Here is an 18,426-nt window from a genome sequence, read left to right on the forward strand (position 1 = left end):
CATTCTTTGCAGAGAAAGCTAAACCCTCAACTGGCAACTCCAGTGAATATATGTGTAAACTAACATATAATTTTTAAAAATCTCCATCTTCTATAAACCCAAGAAAATCTCAGAATAATGGTTTGCAAAGGGCAGGGACCTGGTAACTGGGATAATTAAGAGTATATATCAGTCAACATTTGGGTGAACTACCAGAGCATATATTAATGCTATATTGCATGAGTGCACAAAAATACTCCCATGCTTGTATTTTGCATTTAGCAAAAGAATGAAAAAAGCCTGCTTAAATTGGCATTAAAAATAATGAACATCTGAGCACTTGCTTGTGCTCAGTTCTGAATTAAGCCCATTATATGGCTTGTGACAGAGTTTCCACAAATAGCAGACACTGAATCCTTTAAACATGTGCAGGCTGTCTCTTCCCCACTGCCTGCAGCAATTTTTCTTTCATAGCTTCTTAGTTTTTCTGAAGTCAACTACATTTTGTCAATCAACCATGATTTTCTATGGTAGAAAGAGGCAGTCTGCATTCAATGCAAGGGCTTCCTGCCTTCCTTCTCACAATCTAGCTCATGTGCTTTTTCCTGTTGAGGTCAACAAATAGGTAACAGATCCTTGAACCTGTTCACCAAAAAGAGACATGGCCAGAGTTCTCTCTTGATCTACCTCAACTGGTGACTCCTACTTGGCTGTGCCTAGACTTGCCTACAGAAAGAGGAGCTGCCAAATCACCTCTTTATACTGGATAAGGGTGAATTAGCGAGCACTTTGTGCTTTCATTCTGGCAGGTGTGTTATAAATAATTAAATAAATAAGTAATTAAAACCTAGAGCACCTGTTCAAGTGGAAAACAAGGGAAGAACATCTCAGTTATACTTCACACAAGTCCATAGTTTTCTTATGACAGGAACATTTCAGTGAATATGGCAGAACTTCAAGTATGCAAAAAGGCAGGCTGTATTCATAGATCAATTAATGACATCTTGAGTCATAAACCCGTTAAACTGGAGTGCCTGGAAATAAGCTGATTTGTTTCCATCAATGTGATGCATAGCACAATCCCAAATGCATTTACTTATGAGATCCCAAGGAATTTAATAGGATGTAACTCTAGTAAGCATGTTTAGAGTCAAACGAGATGTTACTTGCTGCAAGCTGTCAGGTCCACCCAGTACATAGTTGTACTGAGATGAGATTAAAACTTTGTGTGGGAGAGAACTTTTACTCTGAGTATTTCTCTTCTCAATTTTTAAAGCCCCAAAACACATATTAGTCAACACTTTCATAGGTCAACCAAAATGTCACATAAGTATGGACGCCTTTGATCTCTCCAAAAGTCAGGCTCATAGTCATGTAATCATGGAAGCTGCCTTGAATTCTTGCTTTGGGGGGAAAGGCAGGGTATAAATAAAGGGATGGGTGGATGCATGCATGGAGTCTGCCTTCAGTGATAAAATGCTACCATCTGCCCAGTATTAAGACAGATGTTCTAACTAAGTCTCAGGTTTCATATAGCTCTGACTTGGGGGCAGATGAAATAAAGAATCATACAATGTTTGATCCCACGTTTTAAAAATAGCTGTTATCTGGTTGAGTCCCTATCCTTAGGTGAAACGTGCATCGGTGGAAAACAGAAGTAAAGAGAAGCTAGACAACATTTGCATTAATTGGAGATTAATTTTAGTTGATGCACTAGGATAAAGAATGTCCTTTTATTTGTAGTGAGGAAATTGGATCTGGAGTTTTTGAGAGATTAAGATAAGCATATGGGACTCCTAAGGCTATTTTTACGAATATGTATTTCAAACAGCACTGAATTTCCACTTTCTTTCCTTTCTCTTTTAAAAACTAAATCTAAATACACTTAATTCCAAAAATCTCTCTTGCTGTCCTAAATCAGCCCTAGCAATTGTCTACTTTGGTGGCTTAATAAGGGCATTTTGGGTGACAAACTGTATAAAGTAAATACAGTACTGTAAAAAGAATCTGACTTTCCACAAAGTAATGTACTCAGTCACTAAAATACCAAGTTTCTATTTTAAATTAAAAAATACAAACATTTACAAAATGTTGCAAACCAACTAAGCTTCCTATTGCCATGCAATTTTATATTGTGATAAAGAATAAAGAATGGCACAGATATTTCAAAAGCACAAAAAGATAATCCAAATCTTTTACTCAAATCTTTTATGATCTTTTATAATACATATGTTTTGTTGGGTTATAGCTGAAAAAAATACAATTGTTATATAATGTTGGTGGAAACTGACCATTTGCTGATGCCAGAATCATGGCTTGAAGCATTTCTGTATCAAACTGGTTGTTTGGCCAAGTTCCATTTTCCTCCCCATTCTGAGACCTAAGGAAAAAAAATAAAACAAATGAAATATTTCAAAAAAGATAAACAAAGACATTGTTAAAAATGAAATGTCCTTCTCCACAAAACACGCAGTATTGTTTATCCCAATATTTTTTAAAAATAGATAAAGCTCAAAAGATAGTTACTTCTTTCAGGGATTAATATTTCTCAGTGAGTATACTTTAGCTGGGAATCTCCCCCAGTGAAGGACTGCTAGGTTCCTGTTCCTTTAACAGACTAGCTGCGTAGAACACTTTGTTATTCAGAAAAGATAAAAAGGTTGCCTGCTGATATTGTCTCTGTACACAACAGTTAAAACAACAAAGACTCTCATGCCCCTTAAAACAGACTTAATGTGGCATCAGCTTTTATGAACTGGAGCTCTACTGATGTGTTCTTAGTACATTCAGCTGGCCATGTGGGTTCGGGTCCATCTGCAAAGCATATGCTACAATAACATTTGAGCATCTCTGCTTTGCTCAAGCTGTTGCAAAACACTGGAATTTATAGGCATTGTGGAATCTCTGCAGCTCTCCAGATAGTGCCAGACTACAATACCCAGTGTTCCTCACCACTGGTTATGCTGGCTAGGACTACCAGAGGTCCAGTGCTTTTCATCATCTTTATCAATGACTTGGATCATGGAACAGAGGGCATGCTTATCAAACTTGCAGATGACTCAGATTAAGATCTATGTCCTTCCAAGAAGAGTAGAGATCCATGTCCTTCCAAGAAGGGTAGTTGCAAGTTCCATTTCTAATATCCTTTTGCTGCTTTCTAATACACATCGTCAAGCATACTTAGTGAAAATTAAGTCTTACTACCAGATAACCATGTATATAATCTAAATTTCCAGAAAAACATTAAAAAAAAATAACAGCTGGAGATTGGCTAAGATCAAGCGATCTTGGGAAAGATTGTGTACCAATACTATTCCTAATGTAGTTGCTATGAAATCTTGAAGGTCTTATTTGATGGATGTCTGAGTCTTTTCAGATTACTCAATATTTAATGCATTCTCCATTCAGCAACTCTCCTAAAGTTCACTCCAGGTCTGTGGATTTGTCTGTAAGAGTGCTGTCTGCTGAGGATTGAAAAATGTGTGTGTGTTGGAAGGCAAGGGAAGCAGATGGAAAAAGGACAACAAATCAACATGTGCTACTGCAGAGTGAAACAGGAAGGAAGTGGTGCTTTTGTTGAAGGCCAGATTCAATGAATTTGATTATTTGGAAAAATTCTAATGAGTTTATACATCCAACTATGGAAATGGCCATGAATAATTGGATTATGGGAATGTGTAGTCTCTACCACAACCTGAAAACATGCTATGATCAAGCAATAAAAATACCTCCTCCATAGAAAAATGTTTTCTGTATTTTTCTTAACACAGATACCATAACAAGAGCATTCAAAAGTCTGACCTAGACAACCTGTTCCCTTGGTTTAGATTAGTGGTTCTCAACCTGGGGTCCCCAGATGTTTTTGGCCTACAACTCCCAGAAATCCCAGCCAGTTTACCATCTGTTAGGGTTTCTGGGAGTTGAAGGCCAAAAACATCTGGAGACCCCAGGTTGAGAACCACTGGTTTAGATCCTTCTTGGATCTAAATACCCCAAAGGCACTAGACCTCTTCTGATTCTGGAAGCTAAGCAGGGCCAGCCCTGCTTAATACTTCATTGGGAAGCTGCTAATAAATAACAAGGGCTGAAGGTTATATTTCAAACAGAACTGGCAAAAAACATCTTTGAGTATTCTTTACCTAAGAATACCCTATAAAAGGATGGAGTCACCTTAGGTCAGCAGGGGACCTGGAGGTACATGCACACATTTCCTTCCAGGAGGAGGAGAAAATACACACACACGTTGTGTGGTAGCCAAACATGAGGCTATGATTAGAGCAACAGAAGACTTTGCCACCAACTTTGTACAGAGATCTATATGTTCTTCTATGGTATGTGCCTGTGTATATGTGTGCTGCCCACCACCATTTTTGGATGAGGCACCTTCCCTCCATTCCAACCTTTACCTTCACCTTATGGAGAAGATGATAGTTGTCATGACTGGCGTGAAAGATATTTTATCAACTGAAATTGTGTTTTCCATTGCTGAACTTTTCTCCCCAACTCTCATTGCTGTATACAAACTAGTAAGCTTTTACTAACAGCCAGTTCAGCTTCTCTCAGCCCATAGTTATAGAAAAAAAGCAGAGCAGAGCAGCAACTTGAGGGGAATCACCCCCAAAGGGGGGGGGGACACTTCAATCCAATCCAGTCCCACCCCACCCACAAACTGCTCTCTGCTAAAGACACAATAAACATTTGCATAGTCAGAGCAGTAAATGCTTGGACAAAGAAATTATTTGGTTCAGTCATTCACTGCCTCTCTGAATTTGTTTAGTAAGTTACAATTTAAACCTGAAGAAATGTCTCCTTCCATATGCTAGCAAACTACCATTGTTGTGAACAGAATTTTTAAAAGGGTATCTTAATTTTGTTAAATGACTTGCTGCAACAAAAAGGCAGAGAAAAATCAGAAATGTATGGGGGAAGTGTGTGATTCCAGACAACCTGGCCTTGAATTCTCAGTGTTTGGGGAGATTTGAAAATGGTCAATCTGTCCATGGTGGTACATGCCTTAGTTAGATCCTATTTGGTCATTTACTTGGGGCTTCTTTCTAAAATGTTCAAAAATGTAGAGCTACTGTTAGACTCATAATTGAGGCATGTTACAGAGACCATACTATGCCTCTATTAAAACATCTCCACTGGGCTCTAAGTTTTTCCCCAGGCATAGCAGAAAGTGCTGATTATGATCTACAAAGTCCTCTGTGGCTCAGGTCCAGGCTATCTGGAAAATCGTATCTCCTTGTATGAGACTGCTTAGGCTCTGAGATCATCAGAAGAGGCCCTTTTCTTATCCCCAGCACCATCACAAACTCAGTTGGAGGGTATACAAGAGAGGCCCTTTTCAGTTTCTGTCCCTGATCTCTGGAATTCCCTTCACCAGCAATGATGGTGACTCTACCAGTATATATTGGGGGGGGGGGGGGTGTCAGGGGAAGGAAAGGATGCCTAGTTTTCTGTCTCTTCCCTGCTACTGCCTGAGATGGGAAATGAACACTGTCATATGAGATTGCCACCCCTGAGCTGAGCTTGCCGATGTGTCTTTAACTAATTACTTCTTACTGTACTTGGCATTCCTCATCACTTAAAAGAGTGCAGTCCCTTCCAATAACATAAACATGGGTTCATTTGACATGTTTTGCAACCATGTCCTCCTAATTATTTTTAATTCTTGCTTTTTAGGGGGTGGGGGAGTTTGGTATATTATCTGAATTATACTGCTTGCCAAATTTAAGAACTGGGCTGCTGGATTCTTCCCCTATCTCTGCCGGATACTTCTCCCATCTCTCCTCTTCCTGTTTATGAATGATACACAATAGGAAAGTTACACTCTACTAAAACATAAGGATCTATTGCCTTTGAACTTATCACAGCCCAATATGAAAATCAACAGTGTGTTCTGCTTCTACTCCACAGTATCACTATCCAGGAGAGGTAATAAGATTCAGTTCTAGGGAACAAAGAAGTAGGCCAAAAATTTAAAGAGACTGAGAAATAAGAAACAGAGCGCCTTGGGAGACTTATAAATATTATGGGATTGAAGCCCAAGAAACAAAGCAAATCTTCTCATGAATTTTAATCTCCCAGGGTCTTTAGCAATACTGTGGCTATGCAAGTTAAGATGTAGGAAAGAAATTAAGTCCATATATTTTTACAAGAATAAATAAGGAATCTTTAAACTATTCCTTTTTAAAAAACCTCAATACTGAACTCATTTTCTGATTAAAAATACACACAAACCCTTCTTCTGTTATCCTGAATCCATTCAGATGTTAAGAGTAAAGTTACAGCAACAACACCATAGACTTCCACATCCAAGTGAAAGTTTGTAAGGCAAAGACAAACTGCCTCTGAACAAACCGTGTCAAGAACCATGATAAATTTGCTTTGGGGTCTCCAAATTCAGAAATGACTTGAAGAGACACACCAACAATATACTATATGTGTGATGTGTGACATTTTTGTTCTGATCCCCAGGAATGGATTATATAAAAAATAAAACTAAACTAAAAGCAAAGCAAATAATCAGTCTATAAAAATATGACTCCCAACACGTTGATTTCATAGAATCATAGAGTTGGAAGGGACCACATGGGGCATCTAGTCCAACCCCCTGCCATGGAGTCAAAGCACGTGTTTCAAGGAGAGTAGCACAAGAAATCAAGATGTGTTAAGGCATGGAAGATATAGCACGCCTTTCACACTACACAAATACTATGAATTTCAACAGAGAAATGTGCACTACTACACTTCAGCAATAAAAACGAAACACACATATAGGCTGGGTGACACCTGGCTTGAAAACTGTACACGTGAAAGGGATCTAGGAGTCTTAATAGACCACAAGCTGAACACAAGTCAACAATGTGATGCAGCAGCTAAAAAAGCCAACGTGATTCTAGGCTGCATCAATAGGAGTATAGTGTTGAGATCGAAAGAAATAATGGTGCCCCTCTATTCTATGGTCAGGCCTCACCTGGAATACTGTATCTAATTATGGGCACCACAATTTAAAAGAGATATTGACAAACTGGAAGGTGTCCAGAGAAGGATGACCAAAATGGTTTGGAAGCCAAGCCCTATGAGAAACAACTTAGGGAGCTGGGTATGTTCAGCTTGGACAAAAGAAGGTGGGGTGGACTGGATGGCCCTTGTGGCCTTTTCCAGCTCATGATTTTATGATTAACCTATAATTCCACTTAAATTGCCCACAAATCTCAAGACTTTGAGGCACTTAAAGTAAAATCATAGTGTGATAATGGTACAGAGCTCCTGGTTAGCACTTTCTCTGTGTCCTTAGCACAATTTCCTTGGAGAAAGATATCCAAGTCATAAGAGAAAAGGCTCTCTCTATCCCCTTTGATTTCAGGGGAACCCCAAAATGGCTTTCTGCATAAAACTGTAACATTCATATAGGTTAGCTAGCATACAAAATCAAATAAATCCAAACAGATTATACGATAGGGTGTGTGAATGCAGCCTGCTATACACCAAATGAAAGATCGTCTTTTTGTCCTTCTATCTGCTTTTCATGTACGTGTTGTGAAAGAGGGGAAAGGAACATAAATTGAATAGCAGAAAGCCTGCTTTCTTAAAAAAACGCTTCCCCATTTGGCAGAGGCAGGCAGCTCTGCTCAGCATCTTTCAAAGACTGGTCCCTCCTGCCTCCGGCACACTGGCAGTTTCCATGGCAACACATTCAGAGTGTACTACATTGACTGCATTGCAAATGCTTCTCCCATTAAACTAGTGCATAGCTACACGGCGGCGTGTTTATGGAATATGCTAGCCCCATTAAGTTGTTGTTTTTGTCATTTGAAATAAGAAGGGTGGGGCAATAGCTCAATGGTGGGACGGGCATGCCCACTTATGGAATGCTCCCTATTCGTTCAATGGGTAAAATGATAACAGCATCTAAGCATCATCATCAGGAGGCTTGCTCCCAGTTGGAATGGTTAAGTGTTGGTGCCAATGGTCCAATGGCCTCACATAGTGTATGGCAGAAAATCAAACAAGAATTACTTGCATGCCATCCTAAATCAGTATAGTAGGGGTAGTGGGGGAGGGGTCAGTTTTAAACTGATAGTATCATTCCCCTTGGAGCCCCCAGTGGTGCAGTGGGTTAAACCGCTGAGCTGATGAACTTGTTGACCAAAAGGTTGCTGGTTCAAATCCAGGGAGCGGGAGTGAGCTCCCACTGTTAGCCCCAGCTTCTGCCAACCTAGCAGTTCAAAAACATGCAAATGTGAGTGATCAATAAGTACCACTCCAGAGGGAAGGTAAAGGTGCTCCATGCAGTCTTGCTGGCCACATGACTTTAGAGGTGTCTACGGACAATGCCGGCTCTTCGGCTTAGAAGTGGAGATGAGCACAAACCCCCAGAGTCAGACACAACTAGACTTAATGTCCGGCAAAAATCTTTATCATTCCCCTCTCTACAGTTTTCCAGTATTTCATAAGCCATATGTCCAGAAACTGATGCATTTGCTATGTATGGCATTTTTCTTGAGCTACCACATAGCTGTTTCCTGAAAGCAGGACAGAGCTCTGAAAGGCAGGCAACTTGTTAAATGAAACTGAATAGTTGGTGGGTTATCTAACTACTACATCTCTGTACCAATCCACCACATATGTTCTCTAAAGTAAATTGAACCCCCCTCCCTCCAAAATATTACAAATCAATAAAAGTGAGGATCAGGGGGGTTAGGAATCAGTAAGCAGCCCCAGCCAAGGGAGTCTATTAGAAAAAACATATTTTTATTCCTCGCTATGATAGGTATCTTCATTGGCCAGCTGGAAAGCATAAAGATCCTCAGGAGATGGTGACCAGCTACAGACTTTGAAAGGACTGGGTTAGCATTACTGGGAAGCTTAAAGCAGTTTTGGAGGAAGCCTGCCAGCTGGGAGGGAAGTAAATGAATGCATTTGCAAGCACTGAGACTTCTACTCTCATGGGTTTGAAGAAAACAGGCAAGTAGTACAGAAATACTATTGTCCTCCTGCACTTTCTTCATGTTGCAAGTCCTGCCATGAAGGAGGATAATATGAATAGAAGGGTGATTATATTATTGTGAAAGGAAGACAGCCTTCTGACTCCTTAGGAGAGAAGTAGATGGGGAATACAGTATATTAATTTTGTTTTGGTTGGGAACATTTTTTATTGTTCAGTTTTCTTTTTATTGTGAGACTCCTTGAAAATGTTTATATTCAAGGGTAGCCAGGCCTGTAGCCAGGATTTTGATTTTTTTTTGGGGGGGGGGGGGGGGCTAGGATTTTGGTTTGGGGGGAGGCTGAATCTGAGTGAGAGAGGATCTACCCTAGCAAACCTTTTGTATCATTATCCCAATACCCCCATGCATATAGGCTATATTGAGCATGGTGATCAGATTATGATATGAATAAACATAACAGTTTAAATAATAAATGTAAGGCCTTCTCACGGACCACCCTGAAAATTTCAGGAGGGGGAGGGGAATTGAAGCCCCTCAAGCCCCCCCCCTCCCCCCGGCTACATGCCTGAGGGTAGCCTAACAAAACATAAAATGTAAGATGCCTGCACATAACTAGAAGTAGGCAGGGAAAACAACTATTGTCCATCAGATAACTGTCAGTACAAAAAGGTGACAATTGTGGTGTGGGGAGGAGGAAAAAGAAAGTTCACAGACAACAGCAGAGGTAGTGAAGAGGATGGTAAAACATCCAGGCATCCCCTGGGCAACATATCTGTAGACAGCCAATTCTCTCACATCTGAAGCGACTTGCAGTATGTCCTCAAGTCACTTCTGGCATGTTTTTTAAAAGCCTTTATATACATTGGGGCCTTTTCACATCTCACAATTAGAGGTCTCAATTCCACTTCTACTGTCATGGCTGGATCCTATAGAATGGTGGGATGTACAGTCTGCTAAGTCACCAGGGCAGGCATGGGCAAACTTTGGCCCTCCAGCTGTTTTGGACTTCAGCTCCCACAATTCCTAACAGCCTACTGGCTGCCCAAGCCTGCACTGGAGGATATCTGGCTGAGAATTCCAAATACTGTAATACAGCCATACCTCAGTTCAAACCATTGACAAAGACACTCCATTTTACAATACTGGTATTTAAGGGCCACTCAGCCACCTGTTCTTCCTTGTCCCCTGTCTAGCTAGAAGTTTCTTTTTTTCAGCAATGTAAGGTTCATCGGGGTAAATGTAGGATTCCACTTCAGCGGATCCTGAAACAGGAAAGATAAGTAGCAGCTGACCCCAAAATCACTTGCTGAGCATGTGCAAATAGCAAAAGAGAGAGAAAAGGGGGCAGCAGACAAGTCTGCCTCACCAGCATATAAAAAAGAAATAAAGCAAAGATCTGTAAGTCTGGCTATCAAAATGAATGAATCTCTGGACAACACTAGAAAATATGGTTTCTGCTTTAAGAAAGAAAACTGGCTATGTATGTATCAAATTAATGGTAAGTTATGAAAATCAAAACAAAACACCCAATTCAAATACCCCACCCCAATGTTTTAATACCAACACCACTTATAAAAATACAGTCAGAAAAGCCACATAGTAACACTATATGATTGAACCCTCAGAATAATTTGTTGTTATGTGCCTAAAAATCAACTCTAACTTGTTGTGAGCCTATCATAGGGGTTTTTAAAGGCAAGATTGATTCAGAGGAGGTCTGCTATTGCCTTCTTCTAATGCTGAGTGAATGCAGCTGGCCCAGGATTAGTCAACTGATTCTGTGGTTATCTGGAGGTTTTGTTCAACGCTCAAACCATTACATCAGATGGTTCCCCCAGAACAATGTCCTATGTTCAACTATACATTTGAAAGTCTTTGCCCATGGAAACTAATGGGCCATTACTGAACTTCCAGCAACCCTTCTCACTGGTATTACACTACCACTGCCATATTGACTTATAGATGATGAGAAGCATCTTCATATTACAGACAGATTGCAGAGGATTGGGAAAAACCAGGATTATCAACTTTTTTCCTTGCAAAACTTTCTGTACCTTTAACAGTTGTTCAAGAAGAGAGGAAGCCACTTTTTCTCTATATGAGAAAGGCCTTCCCATGTAGTGTTTCTACTTTTATTCACCTATTAAAAGCCCACTGTCTGAAATGAAGTGGCCTGAGTGCTGAAGCAGCATAGTTGTGTTATTTCTGCAGAGTTCATCATTAATTTCTATATAGGTAAATCATTTCCACCCAGCCCCCAATTAATATATGCCGAGAGTATTGTACCTAAAATAACTCACAAAATAGCAGTGAGCAATAAAACAGTTGGCAACAATAAAAGGTGATATAAACATACTGGAAACTAAAATTGCAAAAATTGCCACTAAGGCCCCATTTACATTACCCTATAACAAAAATGCATTATGTCATTAATGTAGACCCATATGATGCAGTTCAGTGTAGTGAGTCTAAACTGAACCTTCTCCCCGGCCTTCCATCCCATCCAGAGAGTGAGGGCTAAAGGATAGCTAACCAAGATAGCAGAGAGGAGGCAGGCCTGCTCCAAACCACATAACCAAGCTGCTGCCCCCATCTCCCAGCATAGAGTACAACTACAGGTTTTACTGAACTGAGCAGACAAAGAGTAAAAATGTGGAATGAAGTTATTAAAGCATGGATCATGGCAAGAACTGATCTGCCCTAAAATGAAGAAAATGCTGAAGGCTACTACAGAATGGGTGTGCCAGCTGGCTAGAAAAAGAAAAGCCTGCCCTACTTCTGTGCCATTCAGAGAAGGGTGATCTGCAAAAACCAGTGTGTGAAGCTTTACATGGTATGGAGCTAAACTCTTATCACTTGCTCATTTTGTGTTAAAGGAAAGCTAAAGGGCTTGGCTTGAAAGATTAACTACTTTATTGCAGAAACAGCAAGCAAGACTCAAACTATTAGTCCTTCCCTGAGAGTAGAACAATGTTAACTATGTCTCTGGCATAGGCACAAACAGATTTTTCTCAAGTACTCAGTGCCCCATTTAATATTTACTGCATTATGAATTGCATTTGCCAACTTTTTCTGGCAGGCTTTCTGAATGTTTAACAGGTGTGCAACAAAAAGGCATACAGCAGGTGAAGCCTTTTTCTCTCACCAATGCACTGACATAAATGGGGAAACCTCAGTTGTTTGGATTTACTTCTGCTGGAAAAGAGTTGAATATCTTGTTGCTAAGCAGCTTCTCAACTATGATGTCAATTGGCATAGTTTGCTACTGTTTTTTTACTATAACCTACATATTCTATTTTGTACATTTTTTTTTGTAAAGGAGTAATCAGTTGAATCACTAAAGCTAGAGAAGGAATAGTACAAGGACCAGTTCTGGTGCAGGCTACTGCTCTTGTGTCCATACAGCACACCGTCATTCCCTAGTCAAAATGAGAAAACATCAGCTCCCACTCTGTGATTTTGTTCCTTAGTCTCTAAGAAAAACACTGTAGGAAGATCCGGGGTTATGTGGGCTAGCAAAGCACTGTCAAATGCAACGCTAGAAAATACTTGAAAATCTATTACTGAATATACAGTTATCTGACTAACAAGTAGATAAGTAGATCCATCATGAAGTGACGACTGGAGTGCCGCAGGGTTTTGTCTTGGGCCCAGTTCTGTTCAACATCTTTATTAATGCCTTAGACAAAGGGCTTGAAGGCATGATCATCAAGTTTGCAGACGACACCAAATTGGGAGGGAGAGCTAATACTCCAGAAAACAGGAGCAGAATTCAAAACGATCTTAAAAGATTAGAGAGGTGGGCCAAAACTAACAAAATGAAGTTCAACAGGGACAAATGCAAGATACTTCACTTAGGCAGAAAAAGTGAAATGCAAAGATACAGAATGGGGGACACCTGGCTCGACAAAAGTATGTGTGAAAAAGACCTTGGAGTCCTTGTGGACAACAAGTTAAACATGAGCTAACAACATGATGCTGCAGCTAAAAGGCCAATGGAATTTTAGCCTGCATAAACAGGAGCATGTATTTGTATGTTTAAAGAAAGCTTAGAGGCTAGAGGGTCTAACTTCAACCACAAAAGGAGGGAAAACATTGTGAAACATTTCAAATGCTGGAAGAGACATTTAGCACATGCCAAAGGGCTTCATATTCTATATACTGTATATACTTGAGTATAAGCCTAGTTTTTCAGCCCTTTCTTTAAGACTGAAAAAGCCCCCCTCGGCTTATACTGGGGCTATCTGGAACCAAAAAGAGCAATCTAGTACTTTTAATGCTAAATGTGTATGATATGGCAGAGTTCTCCTCTCTAGACTCATACTCATTTTCTTGGATGATAAAAGTGTCAATGACAGATGTGTGGTTACAAAATTTTCAAAGTGTTGATTAATTCTTGCACAATTATTTGCAATTTGAAAAGGTCTAACATTTTCCCACAGCTATTTCAGGCAGTGCTCTCAACTTTCATAAGGCAATGAATGCCCTGCTAACTTTTCACCAGCTTGCTTCTTCATTCAACCAGCAATTAGTTTTCAATATTTAGCCAAATAACAGGTGATAATGTTTAGCACAATGCTGAAGATTCACTTGCTATTTCTGCAGATCAAATTTCTATGAGAAACATGCGATAACTTCTGCTCCCTACCCCATGAACACCTAAGAAGCCTACCTAGCGGGACATTGTTATCTATACAGTACATCTACAATACAGAATTTATTCCCTTTGACACCCCTTTAACTGCCATGGCTCAATGCTACGGAATCATGGGACCTGGAGTTTTACAAGATCTTTAACCTTTGGTGCTGAAGACTGCTGGTGTCTTACCAAACTACATCTGTCATGATTCCACAGCATTCAGCCATGGCAATTAAAGTGGTGCCAAACTGCATTCATTCAACAGTGAGATGCACCCTGAGTCAAAAAGTAATATAACATTCTTATTTACTGTTTTACTATTCAACTATCAAACACTATCAGATAGTATTAACACAGACTGGATCTACACCAGGCACGGGCAAACTTTCTAACCTTGGGGCCGCATGGTGGGCCAGAGCAAGGTGGGTGGGCCAGGAGAGAGGGGGTTCTTCCCAAGTCCCCTCTTTGCCCTTTCCTCTTCTCTTTCAGAGGCAGAAAGTGAAGGAAAGCCAGGAAACGTTTGGATCCCCCAAAAGGGTTAGCCTTTGTCTGGATGAGATGGTGGACAGGAGGGGAACAAGTGTCTCCATTAGACTATGTGTTGCCTACTCCTGATACAGAATCACAGAAGCCTACCGCTGGAAGTGAGCCCCAACGGCCATCCAGTCCAACCTCCTGCCATGCAAGAAGGCACAATCAAAGCACTGCCGGTAGACAACCTCTGTGGAAAAGCCTCCAGAGAAGGAGACTCCATCACACTCCTAAGCAGCCTATGCCACTCTCCAACAGCTCTTACTTTCAGGAAGTTCTTTCTAATCTTTTCATTCAAATCTCTTTCCCTGCCATTTGAAACCTTTGCTCCCTTATGCCCTCGTCTCTAGAGCAGCAGAAAGTCAGCCCCCCCCTTTCAATGGGACACCTTAAAAATCTTGAAACATGCTTCTCATGTTCCCTCTCTACCTTCTCTTCTCCCAGGTAAACATCCCCCAGGAGGAAGGGAGGAATGGAAGAGAAGGGAAAGGAAGGGAGGAAAGAGAGAAGGAAAGAAAGGGAGGGAGGGAAGGAAGGAAGGAGAAAGAGAGAGGGGGAAGGAGGGAGGAAAGAGGGAAGGATAGGATGGTGTAGAGAGGAGGGCCTGAGAAAAGAGCCCAAGGAGCCGCATCCAGCCCTGGGCCTAGGTATGCCCATACCTGGTCTACACTGATCATATAATGCAGATTCAAACTGTATTATACAGAGTATGGATCCAGCCACTGCTTCTGGTAATTATGTGTAGAACTTAGGACATGACAAAGAGAAAAATTTCAAGACTCAAACACATTTGCTCTTTCAAATACAATTGACTCTTTCCTGGTTATCTAAACCCCAAAACTGTGTAAACCCCTTTAATTCACAGAGCATGCTACCTCTTTGGAAACAGTTGATATTTGAGAAATGGCACAGAGAAACACTACTTACTGACCAAATGGCAGGTACATATGTAAAAAAGCAGTAACTCACCCACTAGTTCCTGGTCTTTGAGCTTGAGAGAAACGCCAGTCTGTGTTAGGCTGTGCTTGCTGCAACAGAAACAAAAATAGACATTTAATGCTTTTATTTCTAAATTGTGGCTAATTTCATTCTTTTGGTCCTGGATGTGCATTAGAATAAGGGAGAAGTGCAAAGCTAGAATGGGAAGGGACACATGGCTGTGCATGTAAGCTCTGTGTCCCTCTCTCCACCATGTGCTTGCAAAACCAGCTGCTAAGTGACAGTCTCTGCAAATGGTTCTACAAGTGCTTTTGGCACCCATCCCCCCTTTCCATTTTAGCTCTAGGTATGAGCAGGTGAACACATCTGTACGGGGCTAGACAGATGAACCCAGAAGAAAATTAAATCTAGAATTTAGAATAACTGTCTTTGACTTAAGAGTCAAGTAAATGCATACATAAAAAAGTGGACTGCAGCATATTTCAAACTATTTTCAAACAGATATGATTGATTAAATAGTAGGATTAGGAAGTTCTCTAGTCTTCCAGAAGATAAGACACTCAGAAACTATTCCGTGAAATCAATGAAGCATGAAATAAGCTGGAGGGGGGATCATTTAAACCCGAGAACACCAGAACATCAGGAATAATGAGCTGAGGGCGAGAAACAGAATTAATTGGTACTCTGAGAGATCGACCGTACTGCTAGCATCTGAAATGCTAATAGAATTTCTTAATATATAGCTTTTTCTTAAACAGGCCTATGAAAGGCTTTGATTTAATGTCCAGCATTTCCTTTCATCTTTTGCCTTTGGAGTTCCCTCCTATTGCGATTAAAAATTCCATTTCCTACAACAATAATTATTTCTCAAGAAGAAACAACAAAAGACACACAGTAGTTCAACATCTCACTAGACTGAGCCATGTGTTATTTTCCACCTACATAGTTGCTTTATTGGAACAATGGACATCTTGTAAATAAAATGCCACTATGAATTCCATGTTCAAATAGCTCTTTGTGAACACAGCTGAAAGACATGCCAGTGTTGACATGCAATACAAACATCTATGACGTCTTCTGGCAGTCGCTTTCATTAATGCCTCAATAACAAGGAAATGACTTGCACACCATTAATTTTGGGAGATGTCAGTTTCCTCAAACATATGGTAATAAATGTGTATTTTAGGATCAGTGCAGTTAGCTTCCCGTTAAGAGTAACTGCAGACACCATTGAGTCAAATGCATCAGGATACTACTAGTTGCCCTGAAAATAAGCAGCAATTCAAGGTTTTTGCAGGCGAGTAATGTCTGTGTAAAATAATAACATATATTGTAGCTACATATTATGAATATACAGACCTAGCTCTGCCACCTAAATTTAAAAAGACACTTTCTTCATGAGCTACTCCTTGTGTACAATTCCTTTCCCACTTGTTTCTATAATTTGGAGAATCCGTGGTTACAATAACAAAAACCTGGGTCCTAAATTTAAACAACTAAATGTAGCCATTTATTTAAATCTATTTTGAGAATCCAGAACTCTCATGAACATAGAAAACACAGTTTATCTTTAGAAAATTGTACCTGTTTAGTATTTACGTTCCTAAAAAAAGGATTTAGGCAGTCCTAAAAATGGAATTAAAGCTCTGCCTTCTTGTCTCAAAAGTGTCAAAACTTCTGGATTTCTTTGCAAGGTAACAAGAGTCGAAATCATACCAAAGCCAAAGGATTGCAAAATAATCAATGTAGAAAGTCATACACTGCAAATATTATATTTATTCATAGGCTAGCAAAATATAATATACTTTTATACATTCAGTGTAGAGCTTTTAAAACTACTGATGTATAAACGATGTGCTGCTTTTCTCAAATGAGCTGAATCTGCCATCTTTAGCTAGATCTATATTGTCCATATAATGCAGTTCAAACTGCATTATTTGGCAGCATAGTTCTAGCTTTTGTTGTCAGTTTGATACTTTCCAGTCCTTGTGTAAATTAACTCAAACATTTTATTACAAAAGATACAATATAATTCACAATCTCAAGCTCTGCCATCCTTATGCAAAAAGTGATCTCCTATTCATTTCAATGGAAGCTGCTCAAAAGAGTTGCTCAATGAATTCTATTTTAAAACACTACTACATCTTAAAATAGCCTGCATCATATCTGTTTTGAAACTTTAGACAGGCATTTTGAAAAAAATTGCTAAAGCAACACACCATTAAAATTAAGATGCACTTAAAATAGCAAGGTAACAAAACCTTGACAGTTCCTCACAGAGGAAAATGAAATCATTTGTCGTCATGCCCTTTTACAGATGCATCTCTTAAGGCATTTTACTCTAGACTCATTATCTCCTTTTGATAGATGATATTTCTTTCTTTGGTCAAATGACAAATGAGCCCATTGCCTTGTACTGATAGCTATAAATATTGCTTGGCAATTACAGGTAATTCTAAGAACAAGAGAAAAGATAGAGAAGACTTGATGAGATCAGCAGTAGGCCTTATTCTCTGACCCACTGTCACCTTGTCCTTGAAAAGCTCCAGCCGCTTAGACTAAAGGATGTAGAAGACATAGTACATGTGAAGCAATGTGTTTGCAGATACCACAACCAGCAAACAAACATGTATATCCATACAGTGCCAATTCACCCTCTTCTTTCAAACCCCAACTCAAAACTCACCTCTTCTATACCACTTTTGCTTTAGTCCTCTAGCTTTCTTCTCCAGCTGAATTTGCTGTACACATACAGCTCACAAATTGCATCTGCTTCCATTAATCCGTAATTAAATTTGCTCTCTCCTTCCTGTCCAAATTTAGATTATAAGCTTCTTGGGATAGGGGAATACATTTTTTAAATTCTGTAAAGTGTTATGATGAGCGCAAGCATGATGTAGTACTTAGAGCACTGGAGATCAGGATTCAAATTCCCACTCAGTCATGGCCAAGTCTCACACTCTCAACCACAGACAAAGGCCCCTTCAAACAAACCTTTCCAGGAAAACCCTTTAGGGTTGTCATAAATTGAAAACAGGTTGAATGCACATAACAACAGTGAAGGCTATGATAATGGCATAATAACAAATCAATGTCTATGAAGCAGTTTTTTAAAACAAGCAACTTTAGCAACCTAAGGAAACTCATATGTAAAAGTGACTCTTCATTCCAAGCAATACAGTATCTGGAGAACCAAGTGGTGAACCTGTCAAATGTTCGCTTGCATTCTTCTCCCACCCTAATTTAGGACAGATGAAAGATGATGGAAGGCAGTTGAACACAGAGTGATGGGAAGACAAATGGAAAAAGTACATGCAGCTTATTTTAAAAATCTTCAAAATGTAGGAAGTCCAGAATCTCCCCCCACCAGCATTTCCCTTGAGC

General features: G+C 39.8%; 1 protein-coding gene across 41 annotated transcripts in view; it reads right to left on the minus strand.

Moving 5' to 3' along the window:
* Positions 1 to 18,426, minus strand: part of LOC100562425 (protocadherin gamma-B4) — a 378,208-nt gene that overhangs the window by 11,676 nt on the left and 348,106 nt on the right. For all 41 annotated transcript variants that reach the window (XM_062979486.1, XM_062979484.1, XM_062979472.1 and 38 more), the window contains exons 2-3: positions 15,073 to 15,131; positions 2,271 to 2,359 (exon numbers count right to left, since the gene is read on the minus strand). In XM_062979486.1, the coding sequence (XP_062835556.1) occupies positions 2,271 to 2,359; positions 15,073 to 15,131 (148 nt within the window). The remainder of the gene's footprint in view (positions 1 to 2,270; positions 2,360 to 15,072; positions 15,132 to 18,426) is intronic.

Source organism: Anolis carolinensis, chromosome 4 (genome assembly GCF_035594765.1).
Source record: "Anolis carolinensis isolate JA03-04 chromosome 4, rAnoCar3.1.pri, whole genome shotgun sequence".
NCBI classification, from domain to species: Eukaryota; Metazoa; Chordata; class Lepidosauria; order Squamata; family Dactyloidae; genus Anolis; species Anolis carolinensis.